The sequence below is a fragment of the Pseudopodoces humilis genome, chromosome 7, assembly GCF_049639895.1.
Source record: "Pseudopodoces humilis isolate 2021_Gansu_Grassland_sample_001 chromosome 7, ASM4963989v1, whole genome shotgun sequence".
Lineage (NCBI taxonomy): Eukaryota > Metazoa > Chordata > Aves > Passeriformes > Paridae > Pseudopodoces > Pseudopodoces humilis.
In genome coordinates, this window is record NC_142206.1 from 61,009,389 (window position 1) to 61,029,450 (window position 20,062).

Sequence of the window (20,062 nt, forward strand, 5' to 3'; positions counted from 1 at the left end):
TTTCACCGTCTCTTAATGGATGAAAATTAATAGGTGGAAATTGTTAATTTCTTTAAAGAGAGATCATAAAAGTAAGGGAATGTAACTCCTCTTGGAAGTTTCCAGGTGCAAGGCACAATTCTTCAAATAAGGTTGGGTTCACTTCGCCTTTGCCAGAAGATTTGGTCAAGATAAAGATTTAAAGCTCTAATTAAGGAATGGGCAGGGCAAATGGGATTGACAGGAGAACATTTCCCTGTGTAACTGGAGATAACCCATTTTAGCTCCAAAATAGGATTTATTTAAGGAGTGAGCTCTTCCAGCTTGTCCTGTCAGGGAGAATTCCTGTTGCTAAACCCATCTGGAGATATCAGAGTCTCACAACGTCTGAGGATAATTTCCTGGAGAGCTCAGTTATCTCCTGTACAAGCACAGTTCAATTGGCTGTAAATATATGCTAATAAACACAGATAATAATGAAGGCTTCAAATGAGTCAGCTCCCTGATTAGGGCTCCACAAAGTCATTTTCTGCAGAGTGTAAAACACTCAGTTGAGGCACCCAGTGCTCAGGGTAGATAATGGTGTTAAAAAGCAAAAGCAGCTGAGGCCTATTCAGAAAGGAGTGGATTGTGGCTGGAGTGTAATTACAGGCAGGAGATGGAATGAGGAAAGGCATCAAGGATAAAGCACTGGGTCAGTTGGGAAAAGGATTGGAAGTCAGCAGTGCAGTGGTTTTCCCTCCCTGTGTTGTAGCACAGTGATTTAGATGGGATATTCTGGAAGAATCCCTCCCTGCAAGGGTGGTGAGGCCCTGGCAAAGGCTGCTCCAAGAATTTGTGGCCATTTCTGGATCCCTGGAAGGACAGCTTGGAGCAACCTGGGATAGTGGAAGATGTCCCTGCTTTATTCCAGAGGGATTGGAATTTGGTGACCTTTAAAGGTCCCTTCCAACCCAAACCATTTGGGCATCCCATGATTTTCATGCCAAATCCTGTGACAGCACAGAAATGCAACTGTGAGGGGTTTATTTCCCACAGCTGCCCAGATGTCCTGATCTCGCTGACCTTCAAAATGAAGTTTCAAGTTTAATCACTAAAAATGAAAAGCTGCAGAAAGAGAAAGAAGCCCTGAGTGAGGAACTGAACAGATGTATTGATAAGGTAAGAAAGAACTGCAAATCCACATCACTATGTGCTGTTAAAATTCCTGTATCATTATCACCATAACCTGTAAAACTTCCCTGGATGGTGTTTTTCCTCACCCTCAAGCCAGATAAAGGCTTAATTTATCCACTGCCTGGATTTTTTCTCTTAGCTGGTCTTAGGAAAGTTTCAATCCTGGAGCACAGCTTTACTGTAATTTGATTATGTAGAAAATTCCAAACATTGCAAGGGAGAGAGGCCTGGATATAAATACTGCAGCAGGACAAGGAAGACAGTGTTCTTGGAGTTTTATTGCATCTCTAACCTACTGGAGCTCTGAACTGGAGCAGAGCAGACTGCACACTGTAAATAATAACCCCACTGTGTGGAAATTCAGGGAGCTGAGGGGCTTTTTGCTTTCTTGCATCTTCCTTCCTTCCTTCCTTAGCTTTAACTCCCTCCAGGGCAACCCTTGAAGTCAAATTGAGTCAAGAAAAATTTCCTGAGTTGAGGATTCCTGATGTAATCTCATTGCAGGCAGCTCAGGTCAGCTGCTTGGAGAGTGCCATCAGCAGCTTGGAGCAGGAGCAGAAATCCTGGGAGCAGCAGAGCCAGGCACTGAAAGCACAGCTCAGCCTCTCCCAGGACAAGGTATGAAACCCTGACTGATGTTATAACCCTGGATAAAAGCACTTTGATCGTCTCTTGCAGTGCTTTTTCTCATGAAAGCCCCCTCCTGATGCCATGCAGCTGAGAATGGCTTTGAGGGGCTTTCAAAGTGATGTTCTTGAAGGACAACAGGAAGCTTGTTAAACACAATGAGGGATTTTTCTCTCTGCAGCCAACTTACTTTTGCCAATTCCCTCTTCCTGGTGATTCCCAAAATGCTGCAGAGACTCTGCTGCTGCTCCTCTGTCCTGGTGCAGGCTCATCCTTCCCCAGGAATGGGGCATCAAGTGGTTCCCTGCTTGGCTGAGCATTCCTGGAGTTTAAATAATTTAATATTTAATAATTTAATATTAATAATTTAATATTTAATAATTTAATTCCTGGAGAATAAACAGTTCAAGGGAAAGCTTCTTTCCAGCATGTCACAGTAAATGCTCAGGGCTGGAAGATGTTTCTGGTGAGTGCAGCATTGTGGCTCTAGTCAAAGTGGGAGGCTGCGAGCTTGGAACTGAAAGCTGGAATATCGTATGGAATTACAGAGTTTTAAGGATAGAAAATCCCTCTAAGGTTGAGTCCAACCATTCCCCAGCACTGCCAAGGCCACCACGGACCCGTGTCCCCAGGTGCCACATCCACCGTGGATTTTAAATCCCTTCAGGGATGATGGGGACTGCACCACTGCCCTGGGCAGCTGTGCCAATGCTCAAAAACCTTTCCCATGAGGAAATTTTCCCTACTGTCCCATCTAAACCTCCTCTGACACACCTTGAGACTGTTTCCTCATCCTGTCCCTTGTTCCCTGGGAGCAGAGCCTGACCCCCTTCAGCTCCACCTTCCTGTCAGGGAGTTGTAGAGAGTGATAAATTCAATTTAACACTTCCAAAGGGGGAAATCAACGTTTTAACTTCACTCCTTCCATCAGAGATCCTAAATACCTGAGAAACCTGATGTACACAGGGAATCTTGGTCCAGCAAAAGCCAAAGCTGTGCTCCTTCTCTTTTACAGGTTCAGAGCCTCAGTGAAACTCTGCAGAGCACCAACCTCCAAATGTCCCGGCTGAAATCCGACCTGCAGGTGACACAGCAGGAGAAGGAAACTCTGAAACAAGAAGTGATGGCATTGCACAAACAGCTGCAGAGCACCAGTGAAAAGGTAAAGGGCTTCAGGGATCTCAGCAGGTAGCTGGAATTGTATATTGGATATCATGTTGCAGGTTTTAAGCTGATTTTTGGGAGCTGTATTTTAAGTGTTGAACGTCAGTCCCTCTCCTGAGTCTCTATTCTTCCCTAAAAGAAACCTTTTGCCAATAAAACCCCCCCAAATCTGTGGACAATGTATTAATTAACACTTCTCAACTATAAAAATTAAACCAGTCATTGAGAGAGGATCTAATTTTCAGTGCAACTTGGGTTTGAAAGGTACAGAATTATACCAACCTCTCAGCTAATGAGGATTTGTAACTGAAGGAGGTTGCAGACAGCAGTCTTGGGGTTGCTATTATGAATTCAGTTACTAATTTGGCTTGTTTGCCATGTAATTAAGGAATATTTAATGTCCACGTGGAAAAGAGGCTGTTTCAGAATCCTACAACAAGAGCTAAATTACAGCTATTAGTGCATAATATATAATACTGAGTTCTATTTGGCTCTGAAGAGAGCAAAAATGTTTTTTTTTGTGTTGCTGAACTCTGTGAACTCCTTGTGCACACAGCTATTCTCTGTGATTTTAGTAGAGGGGGAAGCATTTGGGGTTTGCACATTGGATTTCTTAAGGGAAAACAGCGAGTGGGCCGGGAGATGGGAATGCTGCGACTTTGGAGCCTGCACTTACTGAAAATCCACCTAAAACCCACCTGAATAGAGCAAATGTCTGCTTCTTTGTTGAAGGCCTAACCCTGCAATTCTGTCTGTCTTAAGAACCGGGTTCTGGAAGTGGCTGTGCCTCCCTCAGGGCTGCAGGACCAGCGGGGGCCGATCCACTGGGATGAGCTGGAGCAGCCGGCGGAGCAGGAGCAGAGGCTGCTCAGGCAGGAGAACGAGAGGCTGCAGAGGGAAGTGCAGAGCACTAAAACAGACCTGGCTCACTCCAGGGAAAAGGTAACCTGGGCAAGCTGGCAGATCACAGGAGAGCTGGGCTGGGAGCTCTGGAGGTCACTTTGTGTAGGTCACAATCCAGGCAGGTTCTGAGCATCTCCAGAGGATGAGACTCCACAATATTCTCAGGATATTGCTCTTCTTTAAAAGACAATCTTTGTAACTCTTGTCCAAGTTTTCACTCCAACTTCAAGTTAACAAAAAATTCTTAATATTCCTAATGTTCTTCTTGTGCAATTTCTTGGCTCACGGTATTAAGTGGATTATGGGAAGGATGAAGGGAAAAAAGGCCAAAGTATCAAAGCAAATACCCCAGAGTGCCCAAAGCAGCTGTGGCTGCCCCTGGATCCCTGGAAGTGTCCAAGGCCAGGTTGGATGAGGCTTGGAGCAGCCTGGGACAGTGGAAGGTGTCCCTGACATGGCAGGGGTAGAATGGGATGGGATTTAAGGTCCTTTCCAGCCTAAATCATCCTGGAATTCTATGAGTCCAAAATCAGCTGGTATTTTAGATGAAGTGGAAATATCTGGAACATCTTTTCACATTTGTTCATCTCTGATCCCCCTCAGATCCGACAGCTGGAATCCACAATCCTTTCCCTAAAACACCAAAAGCATCAAAGCCAGTCAGGGATTGTCAAAGCCATAGAGCAGGAGAAGCTGAGCTTGAAGAGAGAGTGTGAACAGCTCCAGAAGGAGCTGTCATCTGCAAACAGGAAGGTGAGTTTTGGGTTGTAAACACATAAATCAGTGCAGCAGTTTGCATCTCTCAGAAGCTCAAGGGAGAAGCTGGAATTTTCTTCTTCTGCTCTGAGTTTTGTGCTCTTTGCCTCTCACAAATCTGTGTCTGAAGGAGCTGACAGGGCTCTGTGCATCTGCTGTGAGACAGCTCTTGTAGCAGAGCACTTGTCCAAATACTCCTGGTTTTTAGGCTTGTCTTGGTATTCAGTGGTTCATGAGGGGGGAAAAAACAGAAAAAAATTGAGAAATTGCTGCTTTTCTAAAGAAGCTTTAGAAAGTTTCTGTGTGTGTGAAGGTAGAGCAATAATTTTTAATGTGTCCCCCACAGCTTGGAGAAAACATTCCTTTATTTTTTTTTTATTTTTTTTATGGATTTTTTTTTCTTTATAGATCAGTCAGATGAATTCTCTTGAACGTGAACTGGAAACCAGCTCTGAAAATGAAGGGCTGAGAAAAAAGCAAGTCAAGCTGGATGATCAGTTAATGGAGGTACTTTTCAATCACTGTTGACTGTGGGCCTTTAGCACGATTTTACTGAATTTATTTCATTTAGAAACAACTTATGGATGTGTAGAAACAGAGAAAACTAATTGAAATTGAAACTAGAAGAATTAACCTCTCCTGAAGTTTAACTCATCTTTCATGACCAAGTTGTGTGGCAAACATCCTGCTCTCTGAAGCATGTTTTTTGTTTAGTCATAATTCAAATACTTCAGATGTAAAATCAAATAGCAAAGAAATTTGTTTCTGTACTTGAGGCAAGGCTGACACTTCCCTCTTCCTTCCTAAAACATGTTGCCTCAAATTTCCTAGCTGATATTTGTGTGATGCTGCTCTTAATGTAGAAACCTATTCTTATTTCTTCTGAATAATTTGCTGAATTTAAGCTTAATATTAATCTAAATCTTGATAAAAAATCAGTTTACACAGCTTACTGCTAATTTAAAGGCACGAGTGAAAACTTCAGTGGAGATTCTTCCAAAAGCTGCTGTAAAAGTTCTGCTGGGGATGGATCATGCTGGATATCAAAATTTAGGAGTCTTTGGTTATAGGAATGGGCAACTTAATTGTGTTTAGTGTGCCCCATAAGGTCAGCCCAGACTTCCAAGTTCTCTCTCAGTAGTCTTGCCTAAATTTGATGTCCTGGATTTGAGTTGAAAGCAAAATATTAAAAAAATAATAAAATTAAAATAAAAAAAATACAATTTTGACTTGTTCCATAAGTGAAAGCATCTTTTAGTTGAGCCTTCTATTGCACTTTATAAATGGCTTCATGTTTTTCATCAAATGGGAGCCATTAGGCTGAAAATCTTATGTAATTAGTAATAAAATTGTAAAAACCTAATTAGGCAATATGAGATTTTGACAAGCTAATGAAAAGACTGTTTATATTCCCTGTGAATTTATTTATATAGTCTTAATTAAGCTTTGGGAAAATACCAAACACTTAAACTCATAAACACCAAGCCTGGGATTGCATTTTCTCCTGAAATGTGTATTTCAAGCAGGCAGGATTTTGTTCCTCCTGGTAACCCTTTCCCAGCAGGTGTGTACAAGATTCACTCAGTGATTTGTGATTTCTAACTCTCTCTTTTGTGCCTGTTCTCCTTTTGTCCCTGGCTAACCTGGCTAGAACTCAGTGGTTGGAAGTAGCAGAGAAGGGGGCAGTTCTCTCTCTGAAATAGTGTGTGAAGGTAGAGCAATAATTTTTAATGTATCCCCCACAGCATGGAGAAAACATTCCTTTTTTTATTTTATTATTTTTTTAATGGATTTATTTTCTTTTTATTCCATGCATCTCTAAAGTAAAGAAGCCACTATTCATTTCAATGTCAATTTTGGACAGCTGCCCCAGGTTCTTTGTGGTTAAAGTGTGGTTCTGTATCCCAAGGAGCTGCGTGTTCCTAAGGGGTTGCCATAAAAATGGAGAGAAATCACCCTGTTGCTTCCAAAAGAATTAAAATTGGAAGTGAGAGAATGAAAAGTGGCTTCCTGCTCCCCCACTGACTGCAAGGCTTGAAGGTGTTTGCATATTTACCTCTGGTGCCTGCATGCTTTTCCACCAGACTGTCCAATGTTTCCTTAAATTAATTAATTTCTGATCCCACTTGGCATCATCCTGATAGTTTAGCAAGCTCGTGGTTGTTCCATTTTCTTCCACAGATGAATACAGAAGGGTTATCTTCTTCTCATTGTTGTTTCATTAGTATTTATTTCCAAGATGCTGTTAACACTAATTGACTGTTTCCTCATTAGTTACTCGTGTGCTTCACAACATGACAGGAACCCTGAAAGAAATTGCACCAAAAGCTCATTATTTTCACTGTTTATATTGTCAGGAAAAGAACAGCTCTTTTACAGACAAAGAGAGTCCCAGAATAGCTTTAAAAAGTACAAATAGTTTTATTTTGAAGTATTTATAAACCTGTTTTCTGTTCACCTGGACCAGCAGAGATGGGGATGATAACAGGGCCAGAAGAGCTGCATCTTTGTGAAAAATACAGTGTGAGATGAAGTCAATAACTGCAATATTATCCAAATTGGTAATTTTGCCAGTTGTGGAAGGAAAACTAAAATCAACAAAATGATATTACACACCTTTTCCTAAGGGAACAGAGAAATGGTTTTAAGGCAACAGGATCTTTATGGGAAGGAATTATTAATGCTACACAAATTGCAAATGAGTTTGTCTGAACCATCAGGGATTTTTAATGTCCAGTTCTGGTCCTTTTTAGTATAATTAACTCTTCCAACTGTGAGTTACTTACCTGGGTTTTACTTTAGTCTGGAGAAATTCTAAATTATTTCATGTGGCTGTTAGTTCCACAGTTAGGAATGAACATGAGGAAATATCTATAGGGTGCTAAATACTGAATTCTGTATATAATATCAGAGATGAATGTTCCCTCTCCATCCTAAAGATGAGAAATAATCAGCACAACTAATATCAGGAAATTAGATGGGAAATTATTGCTACTTGAAGCTCCCCAACTAAACTTTGCTAGGAATTCATCAAAAACTCAGTGACTTTAGTAGTTCAGGCCTGAAATGATGACTCCTCTGTGTGAAATTCCATCTTTTTTCACCTTCTATCACCGAGCCCAGGCTCGTTTCTCTCACACACAAGAAATCTGTGAGAGCTGCTCACAGAGCCACCCTGGCATCATTTGATCTTTTGAATTTTGGGATTTTCTATTTTGGATTTTGGGATTTTATTTTTTTTTTCCTTCCCCAGATGCTCCAGTCCGGGGGGATGCGTAGCCAGAGCTCCCAGCTGCCAGGCTGTGCCACGGTGCCCAGGGAACAATTCCTGCAGCTCCAACAGCAGCTGCTGCAGGCAGAGAGGAGGAGTCAGCACCTCCAGGAAGAGCTCGAGAGCAGACCCTCGGCGACAAACATGCAGCAGGTAAGGCTGAAAAGGGAAAAATTTGAATTATTTGGTTTGGTTTTTTTTTTTGGTGGTTTTTGTTTGTTTTTTTAAAAAAAATTCTGATGAGATCCGTTCTCTGTTTATGCCAGTTCAAAAATTAAACTTCATGCCAGCAGGGATATGTGCAAAAAATGCTGTTTAGCATGGTTAGCCTGAGCTTCATTCTGAAGTCCTCTTAATTATTTTTTTGAGATCAAACCACTCCCATCCACATTTAACTGGCTTTTCTCCTCCTGCTCCACGTGCAGTAAGTGTTTATAGGGGATTTTTTTTATTTCTTTACCTAATGACCATGTCTGGAATGATTATTTTTTAAATAGGGGCTTTTCTTTTTGTTTGTTTCTTTACTTAATGACCATGTCTGGAACTATTAATTTTTAAAATGCACCACTTCAGATACTGCACAGGAATCCATCACATAAAATCTTACTTTGGGATTAAAATCCTTTTTCTAAGGTCAATCTTCCTGATTTGGCCATGACACAAGATTGTTGTACAGAAACTTCAACATTGGAATTTCTGAGGGAAAACCAATTCCAAGGAAAATTAATTCTTCCACTTCCCACATTGGGCAGAGTCACTTCTTGTGTTAATTATTGACCTTGTAAAACTGAATTATAGGCAGTAGAAAGGTTTGCATCTGCCATATAAAAATTGACAAATTTTTATATTTATATTATATTTATATATTTAATAAATTTATATTTAATTTCTACTAATTATAATTATTTAATAATTTGATACTTTTAATAATTGGTTTAATATATTATATTTATAATTAATTCAATATTTAATTATTCATTTAATATTTAATAATTAATTGCAAATTATTTGATTTCTATTTATATATATGCTTATATTTATGTTTATATTTTTCTTCAAAAAGTAATTGGATTTCTAAGTCTCTAAAGTTTTGGCTCAGGCCAAATAAGGACTTAAAATAATATTACAACTCTGTCTTATGAGAAAATATAAAGTACTAAGTAACCTAAATGTTTATTTGGTATTTTATCTATTTTAGATTAGATATTTCTTTAGATTTATATTTAGATTAGACAAAATACTATTAGCTATTTATTCATCTGGTAACAAGAAAAAAACACCCTTCTTACATTTTAAATTTAGATTGTAGTTATACTTTAAAATAATACATTAAAATAATAATAATACCAAGACTTTGAAGCTCAAAAATCTCTGAATATGGTAATAGGTATTCCAGAAAAACAGGTTTTATGGAGAGAATAAAGGGCAGTAACCAGATTTTAAAGTATCCAAAACTTGGAGTAAAACTTCTTTTAAAGAAAGGCATAAAATCAAAATGTTTCTTAAAAAAAATAGAAGCAAATAATTTCAGGTTAAGTAGAAATAATTAATTGACTGTAAGGTTCCTTTTCAAAAGTGCATCACCACAGGCTGAGGTACTTGGTCCCACACCAGGGGGAGCAGAATGTGCAGTTTAATTCAAAAATCAATCCAAGCTGCAAATGAATGTGCTGGGATTGCATTGGGAGTGATGACTTTGTAATTCAGATTTTGGAACAATCTGCAAACAAGTCACATCCTGGAACTTGCAGTTCTAGAGCTGAATCACTCCTGCATTTCCTGGAAAAGCTTGGTGAATTTAAAAATACTTAGACTTTGCAAATAATTGCTGTCAATGCAGTAATGCACTTAATCCTTTTCATTTTTTCTCCGTTTTTTCTCCGTTTTTTCTCCGTTTTTTCTCCGTTTTTTCTCCGTTTTTTCTCCGTTTTTTCTCCGTTTTTTCTCCGTTTTTTCTCCGTTTTTTCTCCGTTTTTTCTCCGTTTTTTCTCCGTTTTTTCTCCGTTTTTTCTCCGTTTTTTCCCAATGTTCCTCCGTTGTTCCTCCGTTGTTCCTCCGTTGTTCCTCCGTTGTTCCTCCGTTGTTCCTCCGTTGTTCCTCCGTTGTTCCTCCACTGTTCCTCCACTGTTCCTCCACTGTTCCTCCACTGTTCCTCCACTGTTCCTCCACTGTTCCTCCACTGTTCCTCCACTGTTCCTCCACTGTTCCTCCACTGTTCCTCCACTGTTCCTCCACTGTTCCTCCACTGTTCCTCCACTGTTCCTCCACTGTTCCTCCACTGTTCCTCCACTGTTCCTCCACTGTTCCTCCACTGTTCCTCCACTGTTCCTCCACTGTTCCTCCACTGTTCCTCCACTGTTCCTCCACTGTTCCTCCACTGTTCCTCCACTGTTCCTCCACTGTTCCTCCACTGTTCCTCCACTGTTCCTCCACTGTTCCTCCACTGTTCCTCCACTGTTCCTCCACTGTTCCTCCACTGTTCCTCCACTGTTCCTCCACTGTTCCTCCACTGTTCCTCCACTGTTCCTCCACTGTTCCTCCACTGTTCCTCCACTGTTCCTCCACTGTTCCTCCACTGTTCCTCCACTGTTCCTCCACTGTTCCTCCACTGTTCCTCCACTGTTCCTCCACTGTTCCTCCACTGTTCCTCCACTGTTCCTCCACTGTTCCTCCACTGTTCCTCCACTGTTCCTCCACTTTTTCTATTTTTTTCCATTTTTTTCTCCTCAAAATGAGTGGATATTCTGACTTATAACACCCCTTTTTTGTTCCACAACTTGCTAAATCATTATTAGAAACCTGCAGTTATAAACAAAGCCAGATGTGTCTTCACTTTGCTGCTTCTTGTAAGCACCTCCTGCTTGAAACTCTGTTGATTTTTCTCTGCCATCCTGATTTTTAAGATTTTTAACATTTAGTTGAGCTCATGTCCCTTTTAATGTCCCCTTTAGCACCCTGAAAACTTCCATCCTAATCCCTCTCCATCATCTTTCCACCAGTGAGTACAAGGTCAGGTTATCTCCATGCTTTCTGTGTAAAATGAATTCATTTAGTTCTGCTGCTGCTTTGCATTTTGCAGCTTGATTAGATCCTGGATAATGAGGTTTCCAAACCTTTTTTTCCTTTTTTTTTTTTTTTTTTTTTTAATGGAATTATTTTGTGTTTATCCTGCTTTGCAGTTTTCATTGCTTTTTAATCCCTGTTTGTGGTTTTTCATTCATTTTACAGTTATTTTCATCCAAAGGCTGCTGCTACATGTTTAAATTTCACTAAAATTATAATTCCTGAGCTGTTTCTACTCTGTTAACCTGTCTGTATTTTTCTGAATTCCCAGTGACTGTTTCTGCTGTGTTCAGTGCTGTGATTATCTCGTATCCCCTTTCTCAATAACTAAATTCAGTTAATTACCCAATGTTTCCCAAAGTTTGCCCATGGAAATGGGAAATATTGATTAATATTTCTGATTAATATTTGAGTTGCTCAATTCCCCCTTTGCACAGCTCTATTTCAAATTTCATATCACCTCTGACCAGCTGCTCGTTCACTCTGAGGGAAAAACAACAAAGTTTGAGATAGAAATGCAAAGTTTTTCAGAGAAGAGCCAATTTGGCTACATTTTTCCCAAATTCTTGGCAATCTGTGCTATTTTGTATATATTATATGAGATTTTTGTTATATATGAGATTTTTAATGAGAGAGAGGAAGATTTCCTCTAAAAAAACTTCGCTGACTTAATTACTGCCACTGATCTTTTAAAAACCATAGATGAGAGTCTTTAGATGTAGAAAATACCCCCTCAGCCTCCCAGCTGTGTACATTTAATGCTAATAATCATATTTACAGACAGAAAATGTAATATATTCCGCATGTTTTTTCTCCTTGTGTGTATATTTTTTTTTTTTTTTTTGTCCTGTGTTGCTTGCTTTGCTTGTATTGGTGATTTTTGGGGTTTTTTTTTTTTGCTTGAAGTGTACGTGTTTTGAAGAAAAACCTGAATATCAGGGTGAAGTATTCCCACTTCCCTTCTTTCTCTAGGCCTTGCTACCGGAGCAGCGAGCAGTGCATGCAGATTCCTACCGGAGGATCGGGCACCTCTGACACCTCTGGCTGCTTTTGATCCCATTCCTTTTTCATCAAAAACACACAAAAACACAGAACTGGCATAAGCTGAGAAAATTGAGGATCAAATTCCTTTTTTTCCTCTTTTATTCCTTTTATTTTTTTATTTTTTCTCTTCATTTTTTTCCCTTTTTCCCCTTTTTTCTTTCTTTTTCCTTTTTATTTTTTCCTTTTTATTTTTCCCTTTTTATTTTCCCTTTTTATTTTCCCTTTTTATTTTTCCCTTTTTATTTTTCCCTTTTTATTTTTCCCTTTTTATTTTTCCCTTTTTATTTTTCCCCTTTTATTTTTCCCTTTTTATTTTTCCCTTTTTATTTTTCCCTTTTTATTTTTCCCTTTTTATTTTTCCCTTTTTATTTTTCCCTTTTTATTTTTCCCTTTTTATTTTTCCCTTTTTATTTTTCCCTTTTTATTTTTCCCCTTTTTATTTTTTCCCTTTATATTTTTCCCCTTTTTATTTTTCCCTTTTTATTTTTCCCTTTTTATTTTTCCCTTTTTATTTTTCCCTTTTTATTTTTCCCTTTTTATTTTTCCCTTTTTATTTTTCCCTTTTTATTTTTCCCTTTTTATTTTTCCCTTTTTATTTTTCCCTTTTTATTTTTCCCTTTTTATTTTCCCTTTTTATTTTCCCTTTTTATTTTCCCTTTTTATTTTCCCTTTTTATTTTCCCTTTTTATTTTCCCTTTTTATTTTCCCTTTTTATTTTTCCCTTTTTATTTTTCCCTTTTTATTTTTCCCTTTTTATTTTTCCCTTTTTATTTTTCCCTTTTTTTTCCCTTTTTTTTTTCCCTTTTTTTTTTCCCTTTTTTTTTTTCCCTTTTTTTTTTTCCCTTTTTTTTTCCCTTTTTTTTTTCCCTTTTTTTTTTCCCTTTTTTTTTTCCCTTTTTTTTTTCCCTTTTTTTTTTCCCTTTTTTTTTTCCCTTTTTTTTTTCCCTTTTTTTTTTCCCTTTTTGTTCCTTTTTTGTTCCTTTTTGTTCAAAAAAACAGCAAAAAAAGTCTCTGCAGTGTTATTTTCTTATTTATTTGTCTAGAAACTATTTTGTGAAAGCTCAGAAGCTTCCAGAAGCTTTTTTTAATTTGTTACAAATTGGTTTTATTTATGTTATTTAAAATGTGCAGTTGTTCAGTACAGGAAAGAGCCTATTTTTCTCAAAGGGTACTAATTTTATATGAGATTTGAAGAAAATCTGGGGTATTTATACTGCATTTTTGTATAAGATGTATAAACTTTTTCACAGGGAAAGATGACATTTTTTGGATGTAAATGAAAAATAAAATCTTTTTTTAAGCATAATGTCTCTTTTCTTCCTAGAAATCAATAATTTCCACTTCAAGACCGAACAAGTTTTAAACAAAATATTTATCTTTGATAATGAATATTGTTATCTTGGGACTTCTGGGAAAGATTTGTGGTGGGGATGTACTAGAGTACAGAAACTCAGCTTTTCTTTAGCAGATGTACCTGAAAATTTAAGAAAATTTGGGATCTTCTACTGCTGTGGCCATAAAGTGAAAAGGGAAAATTATTGTTTATTGGATACAATTCTATAGTTTTTATTTTGTCTCAAACTATTAGATTAAATTAAGATTTTAGTACTTTAATAGTTCAGCAAAACACCTCTGTGATTTTCCCATTTGGAGCCATGAACCATTTCAGCTGTTAGCTTGTAAAGATCTTTTTTCTCCTTTTTTTAATGACCTTAAAGCTGCTGCCTGAGCTGACTTATCATGAAATAATGTGAAGTGAGAAGGTTTAAGGCAAAAAAAAACAGGGATCACAGGTATTGAGGCCTCTCTAATTCTTCTTTTCCACATCAATTACTCACTCAAGGCTCCCTCACAACCAATGGGAAGTGAGTTCCAGGGTTTTGCATTCCAATCAAATTCCATTAATTCAGAAAAATATCCACTCCACCCACACTGTGAAACTGTTTTCTATGTGAGTCTAATGTAAAGCTTTTTCATAAAAATGAACTATCACATAACCTCATCCACAGGTTTGAGTTTCCGATGCTACAGCAAATAAAATGTTGAGTGAGCTTAAATCAACCCCCTCAAAGGGATCATTTTGTGGGGTTTTAGATGAGGAACTCCATACCTGAAGCAGATTTTCATTTATGCTCCTCTGCAGCTGGGATGGGTTTGGGTTTGAAGGAGTTTTATTTTGAGTTGATGCTTTCTCAAAGGTTATCTCCTCAAATGACTGCCTAGAATTTGAGTAACAAACTAGCATTTAAATAAAGTCTCAATTTTCCTGCAGTCAGGGTCTAAAGTTCCTAAATCCAAACAAGCTCTTTTGTAAATCCTGATGTTTCTTATTTTTTTGGGAAAATTTCCCTCAGGTGTTGGTGTAACGGTCTCATGACACAGAATTATGATGCTTTAGTTTAGGGTTATGAAAACTAATCTAAAAAGACATAAAAAATGAGGTTTGGAATCCTACTTCATTTGGATATTACTCAATTTCAAGTAGTCTCTGGCATGGGGGAGTTATTTTTTCAAACATGACTTTACGACTTCACCTTATTTTTATTCTAAAACCATTAAATTGGCATTTTGTTTCCCACATTCATCAGAAATTTGGCAGCACCAAAGAACAAGACAAGGAAGTCATCCAGCTCTGTTACCAACAATACAGAACTTAGAATTTTATATTATTTTTCCTGGATTTGGTAATTTCAAGTGTAACTTGCTTGGAAAACCGGTGCCATGCTGAGAGTGTCCTTTAAGTGTTGCCATAAAATTTTGCTTCAATTAAGGGTTTTATTAATGTAGTTTCCTCTAAAGCAGACTGAAGTGTGGAGGGCCAGCTATTTTCTTGAGCATAAACTGGAAAAACAAAATAGACTGGACAAGGGGAACTGATTTTAAACTGATTTTCACATAAATGTTGCTTTCCAGGGGGGTCATGAGCAGCTTCTAAAAATGATGGAAGAGCGGATGATGGATGTGGAGCAGAAATTAAGGCTTGTGAAGAGGCTTCTCCAAGATAAAGTAAATCAGCTGAAAGAACAAGTAAGTGTTCTTGGACTTCCTCAAACCTTCCCCATTCCTTCTGTAAACCCCTAAGTGGGTAAAAGCTGCCAAGCTGTTGTTCAGAATAAAGTTAAAAGTGGTTTTATTTGATGCTTTTGAGGTCAACTACAGCATAATTTGCCCAAAACTTCATAAACCCTCCAAACTGAGGACTGAATGCACTACTCATTAATTTCCTAAATCAAGAAACAAAAATCAAATTTCAGCTGAGGATGCTAACTGGAAAAGTTTCTTTAAAAAGGAGGGAAAAAATAATTTCCTGGGGGGAAAATCAAGATTGATTTCTTTGAGGCTTCCTGCCCCAAATACATCCTTTGTTTGATGTGGTTTTTGGAAGCATCCCTGTGGGATCACTTGTGGATTCTCTTGTGCACTAAATTTATCCTTAGAGGATAAATGCTGTAAAGCAGAACTCACCTGACAAAGTTAATTTGAACCCCTCTATTACCTACCCCATCTCCTTAAAAAACCTTTCCAGTCTCCAAATATTCACAGACCTAAGACCTCTAAAACTCTTCAAGAGCTTTTAATGAGAGGAATGGGGTTTGATATTTGAGTTGTAATTAACACATTCACCTGCTTTCCCCACCTTTCTTTGGAGTTTTTCTTTGTCATTTGCTGAGTGCCTGTGTCACATTCCCATCCCAGCTTTCCAAGAACACCAAGGCAGACGCGATGGTCAAGGATCTCTACGTGGAGAACGCGCAGCTGCTGAAGGCCCTGGAGGTGACGGAGCAGCGGCAGAAAACTGCAGAGAGGAAAAATTATTTACTGGAAGAGAAAATTGCCAACCTCAACAGGATAGTGAAGAACTTGGCTTCCCCCTCCTTCAGCCCAGCAGCGGAGATCAGGTCATAGCAAAGCTGGTCTGTGTCACAGCCCCCTGCACTTTACTGAAATGGGAGTATTTCAGCTTCTCACTGCGTTGCCTTTTTTTTAACTGAATGAGTTTTAGTTACAAATGCCTCCCCAGAGAGCTGATTCCCAAACTGGACACTGCCAAAGGAGAATTTTGTTGGTTCCCAAACTGCTAAAATTAATCATCACTATGTAAAAAAAGCCAAACTTGTATTTTTCTAGGTTAACTTATTTCGATGCCTTGTGTTTCATTTAAAATCCAAATTCTGAATTTCCTGTACTGGATCATCTAGATTGAAGCAAAATCAGATTTAACAATATTTTCAGCTTTCTAAAATACTTCATGCTCCAAACCTAGAAAATGCTGATGGGTCAGTCTTCAACACTGTCAGCAGAAATGTTATTGAAGGCAAGACTTTGCTGCTGTGGGCTGTGTCCTGTAAACTGATTCTGGTTTCTCTAAAGCAATTATTCATTAGGCTTCAGGGTTGTTCTTCATGGCTGTTTCTCTGCAGAGCTCAGAAAAAAAAAAAAGAGGCTTATTTAAAATACAGAGCTAGACTACTGCCTCCAACTAAGTGTGATATTTTATCTGAAGAAATTTTCCAGCTAGCAAATAAAAACTATTATTTCCTTTTTCTTTTTTTTTTTTTTTTTTGTAAGCTGTGCTGCCAGACAAGTCTGAATTGCAGAGGCCTGGTTTTGTATATGGAAATAAGTTAAAGCAAGGAAGAGTCACTCAACAAAGGCAAAGATGAGAGTTTTGTTTATGTGATCTGTAAATTCAGTAAAGCAGTGCAGCGCATTTATTAAACAGCTGGCAGAAGAATGAAGAGGGGCATTTGGATGATTTTGTCAGTGAGATCCTGTTGTTGGAACCCTCAGGAACATGGAACTTTGCCAGGAATGCAGCATTTGTTCTGACCTGAGGAATCATTTGGAAAAGTCTTTGTCTTTTGTGTTAATCCTAGTGCAGAATCTAAGTCGTCATTAGTCGTGAAGAAACACATTCAGTGTAATCATGAAGAACTCAGGGAATAACAGCCTAAATCAGCTTCCTCCAGCTATAAATGTTGGTATTCATGTCACCAGAGGGAGATAAACACACCTTAGGGAAAGCAGGATAAAGCAAATTGGATTTGGGTGAGTATTTCCTTGGTGCTCCTTACCCAACATGCAGAGGAGCATCAAGGTTTGGGATGAGAGAGGTGGTACCTGTGCCTGGATCAGTGGAGAAATGCAGATTTTTTGGGAACACCTTCAAGACAGAGAAGCAGCTGGATAAGAGCCTGCCTGCTGAAGGGTGTGGAATGTTTGAAACTGGACCTCCTTAAATGCATGTGACTGAGGAAGGGGGAGGAAGAGGAGTTTTGTCTCAGAGACTGCTGGCAAGCTGATTATTCTGTCATGAGCCAAAAGTCCTCCAGAAATTGGGGTAACATTGCCCCATGAGTTTTACTGTGTAGTGGTGTGGCTGAGAGGATGTTCCCTGTGTCTCTGGGGTTGCTTACCAGTTTTGGAGGGTTTGTGGTCTGAACTAGACACAGGGTATGACTTTTTCCTCCTCTTCCTCCTCCTCTTCCTCCTCCATTGCTTTATGCAGGCAACAAAGTGGAAATGGAAATAGAATCATGGGAGAGCATCACATTGGAGTCATAAATTATTTCACTGCTGTGCTCTTCAAAATGCATGTAGTGGAGATTTCTCTGAGTCATCCCAAATCCAAGGATTTACAGATTTTTTCAGAGGCTGCAAAAATGTTTTCACAAATTGGAAATGTCTTAAATTGATAGAAATTTGAGGGTTTAAAAAGCTGAAGTAATGGTTTCTTGTTACTTTTACTATTCATCACCAAGTGGTCTGAGTTACAATATAATAAATCTCTGTGTGGGTACCAGGGCTGTGTGTTGGCAAAGTGGGAACTGAGCACACCCTAAATTTCCATGCTGTGGAAATTAGCAAAGTTCCAAAATAATTCCAGGAAACAAAAGAAATGAGGTTCAGAACTGTATTTGGAAAAAAATATTATCTAGTATATTTTAAGACTACTTCATACCTTGACCTTGGTTTACTTGTGTCTGTGCCCAGTCTAAAATGAAGGAATGAATGTTGCACTTAAATTATTGTGCAATTACTTTCATGTTGCTCAATTTAAAGGCTGGAGACTACTTAACTAATTCTTTTAATCTCCTGGTAGTTACCAGGCTTTTATAATTCAAACATGGACATTGCTAGAGCACAGCACCAGGAAGGGAGAAGCAGAAATAGGGAAAAGGGACTTCTGGCTTTTCCCTTTCTTCCCCTACCCTACCTTGCTCTAGTTCTCTTTCACTAAACTTCAAAAAAAAAATCCAATTACAGAAGAGAGGAGGGAGGAGGAAAACATCCTGTTGGTAAATACTTTTGAGGCAAAACTCCAGATTAATTCTCAGAAGTGCCTTTTGCTTTCCTGTACTGTACTGGCTGGGTTGCAACAGGACAATTCAGGACAATCCTTTCCCAAAGGGAGGGATCCCAGAGAAAGGCAGAGCTGCTTCCAGACGGGTGTCACATTGCTCTTGAATTCATTGTGTCAGCTCAGAAGAGAAGCAGCTGTTTTACAAAGTCCAGGCTACTGAAAAGAAGCATAGAAACACATAATTTATTAAGCATTTAGGGGTGTTTTGTGCATGAATGTGTCTCCTATGCAGAACAGGCAAAAACCAAAGTATTTAATGTTATTGTTGCAGTCAAAAATCACTGAACTTTTAGGCCTTGTTCCTACAACAGGTCCTGCCATGTCAGATATGAACTACTTCAATACCAGAAGGGTGTTTTAAATGTTTTCAACTCTTAACTTTATGAATCACTGTGAAAATAAAGGCACATAGACATTTCAGGTTGGGGGTTTTGGAAGGGGACAGACCCCAGGCTAAATATAGGTGTACAAAATTCACGCAAAATAATTAAGAATTATTTAAAAGTCTATATTGTGGCACGTTCCCCAAGTAGTACTTTAAATACAAGGAAAATTGAGTTGTTTGAATTCTGATTGGGGAAAGAAAAAGGGTTGTAACATATTTGATTTTAACCAGGTTATGTGTTAGGTACAGCAGGGGGGGAACAGTGTGGATTGATCAAGAGTAAAATCTTTCTGTTTAATTCCAGCAAATTCCATCTCTGTCACTCAGGTTTTCCATCATTTACCTGTTCAGCCCCCTGTTTGGTGTCATTTCATGACAAATGACTTCTGTATAAAGAAAAACAAATGTATATTTTTTTTTCTATTCAGTTTGTTTTGTTCTGATGTAATATATTGTCCTTAGAACATCATGTAAAATGGAGAGATGAAGCATCTGACACATTATTTATAATGAGCATAAAAAATACATTAATGTATGATGCATACTTGTGTCTTTTGTTTTTTATCCAACGTGAAAATCATTGAATAATTCGGGTTGGAGGGACCTAAAGCAAATCCAGTCCCACCCCCTGCCCTGGCAGGGACATCTTCCACTGTCCCAGGTTGTTCCAAGCCCTGTCCAACCTGGCCTTGGGCACTTCCAGAGATCCAGGGGCCACCTCTCTTCCCATTGATTTTGTAAGTATTTCAAGTAGTATCTGCAAATTTATCAAAGGCAGATAATAATAAGAGGAATAAAATAAGGATAATAAAAATGACATAAGGATAATAAAGTAACGAAATGAGGATAATAAAAAGGATGGAACAAGGGTAATAAAAAGACACAATAATAAAAAGGATGGTTTGACAGCTCTGATAAAGTAATTTCTTCCATTATAAAAGTATGAAATTGAGGTGTAAAAAACTGAGAGGTGGTGACACGCCTTGGCTTATTTTCCACTGAAGTTGCATCCCTACTCCTCACCTTTGTATGGCAAGAATTGAATGTTTGTTGCAAGCCTTTCACAGAGTCATGGAATGGGAAAGGCTGGAGGGGTCTCTGGTCCATCCTCCCTGGTCAAGCAATGCTGTGTCCAACTCTGGGCCCCTCATGGAAAGGACACCGAGGGGGCTGGAGTGTGTCCAGGGAAGGGAACAGAGCTGGGAAAGGTGTGGAGAATTCCTGAGGGAGATGGGAAGGGGCTGGAGAATTGCTGAGGGAGCTGGGAAGGGGCTGGAGAATTGCTGAGGGAGCTGGGAAGGGGCTGGAGAATTGCTGAGGGAGCTGGGAA

The 20,062-nt window shown here is 38.7% G+C and overlaps 1 protein-coding gene across 8 annotated transcripts in view; it reads left to right on the top strand.

Annotated features, from left to right (window-relative positions):
- Positions 1–19,231, top strand: part of NIN (ninein) — a 60,231-nt gene extending 41,000 nt beyond the window's left edge. For 4 of the 8 annotated variants that reach the window (XM_088057645.1, XM_014257503.2, XM_088057650.1 and 1 more), the window contains 9 exons: positions 1,018–1,140; positions 1,660–1,773; positions 2,798–2,944; positions 3,709–3,888; positions 4,453–4,602; positions 5,014–5,112; positions 7,859–8,029; positions 14,897–15,010; positions 15,680–19,231. In XM_088057645.1, the coding sequence (XP_087913771.1) occupies positions 1,018–1,140; positions 1,660–1,773; positions 2,798–2,944; positions 3,709–3,888; positions 4,453–4,602; positions 5,014–5,112; positions 7,859–8,029; positions 14,897–15,010; positions 15,680–15,889 (1,308 nt within the window). In that variant the 3' untranslated portion in view covers positions 15,890–19,231. Of the gene's footprint in view, positions 1–1,017; positions 1,141–1,659; positions 1,774–2,797; positions 2,945–3,678; positions 3,889–4,452; positions 4,603–5,013; positions 5,113–6,256; positions 6,318–7,858; positions 8,030–11,911; positions 11,995–14,896; positions 15,011–15,679 lie in introns of those variants that run through there. The other 4 variants (XM_088057647.1, XM_014257502.2, XM_088057648.1 and 1 more) reach the window with 4 other exon arrangements.
- Positions 19,232–20,062: the final 831 nt, after the last annotated feature.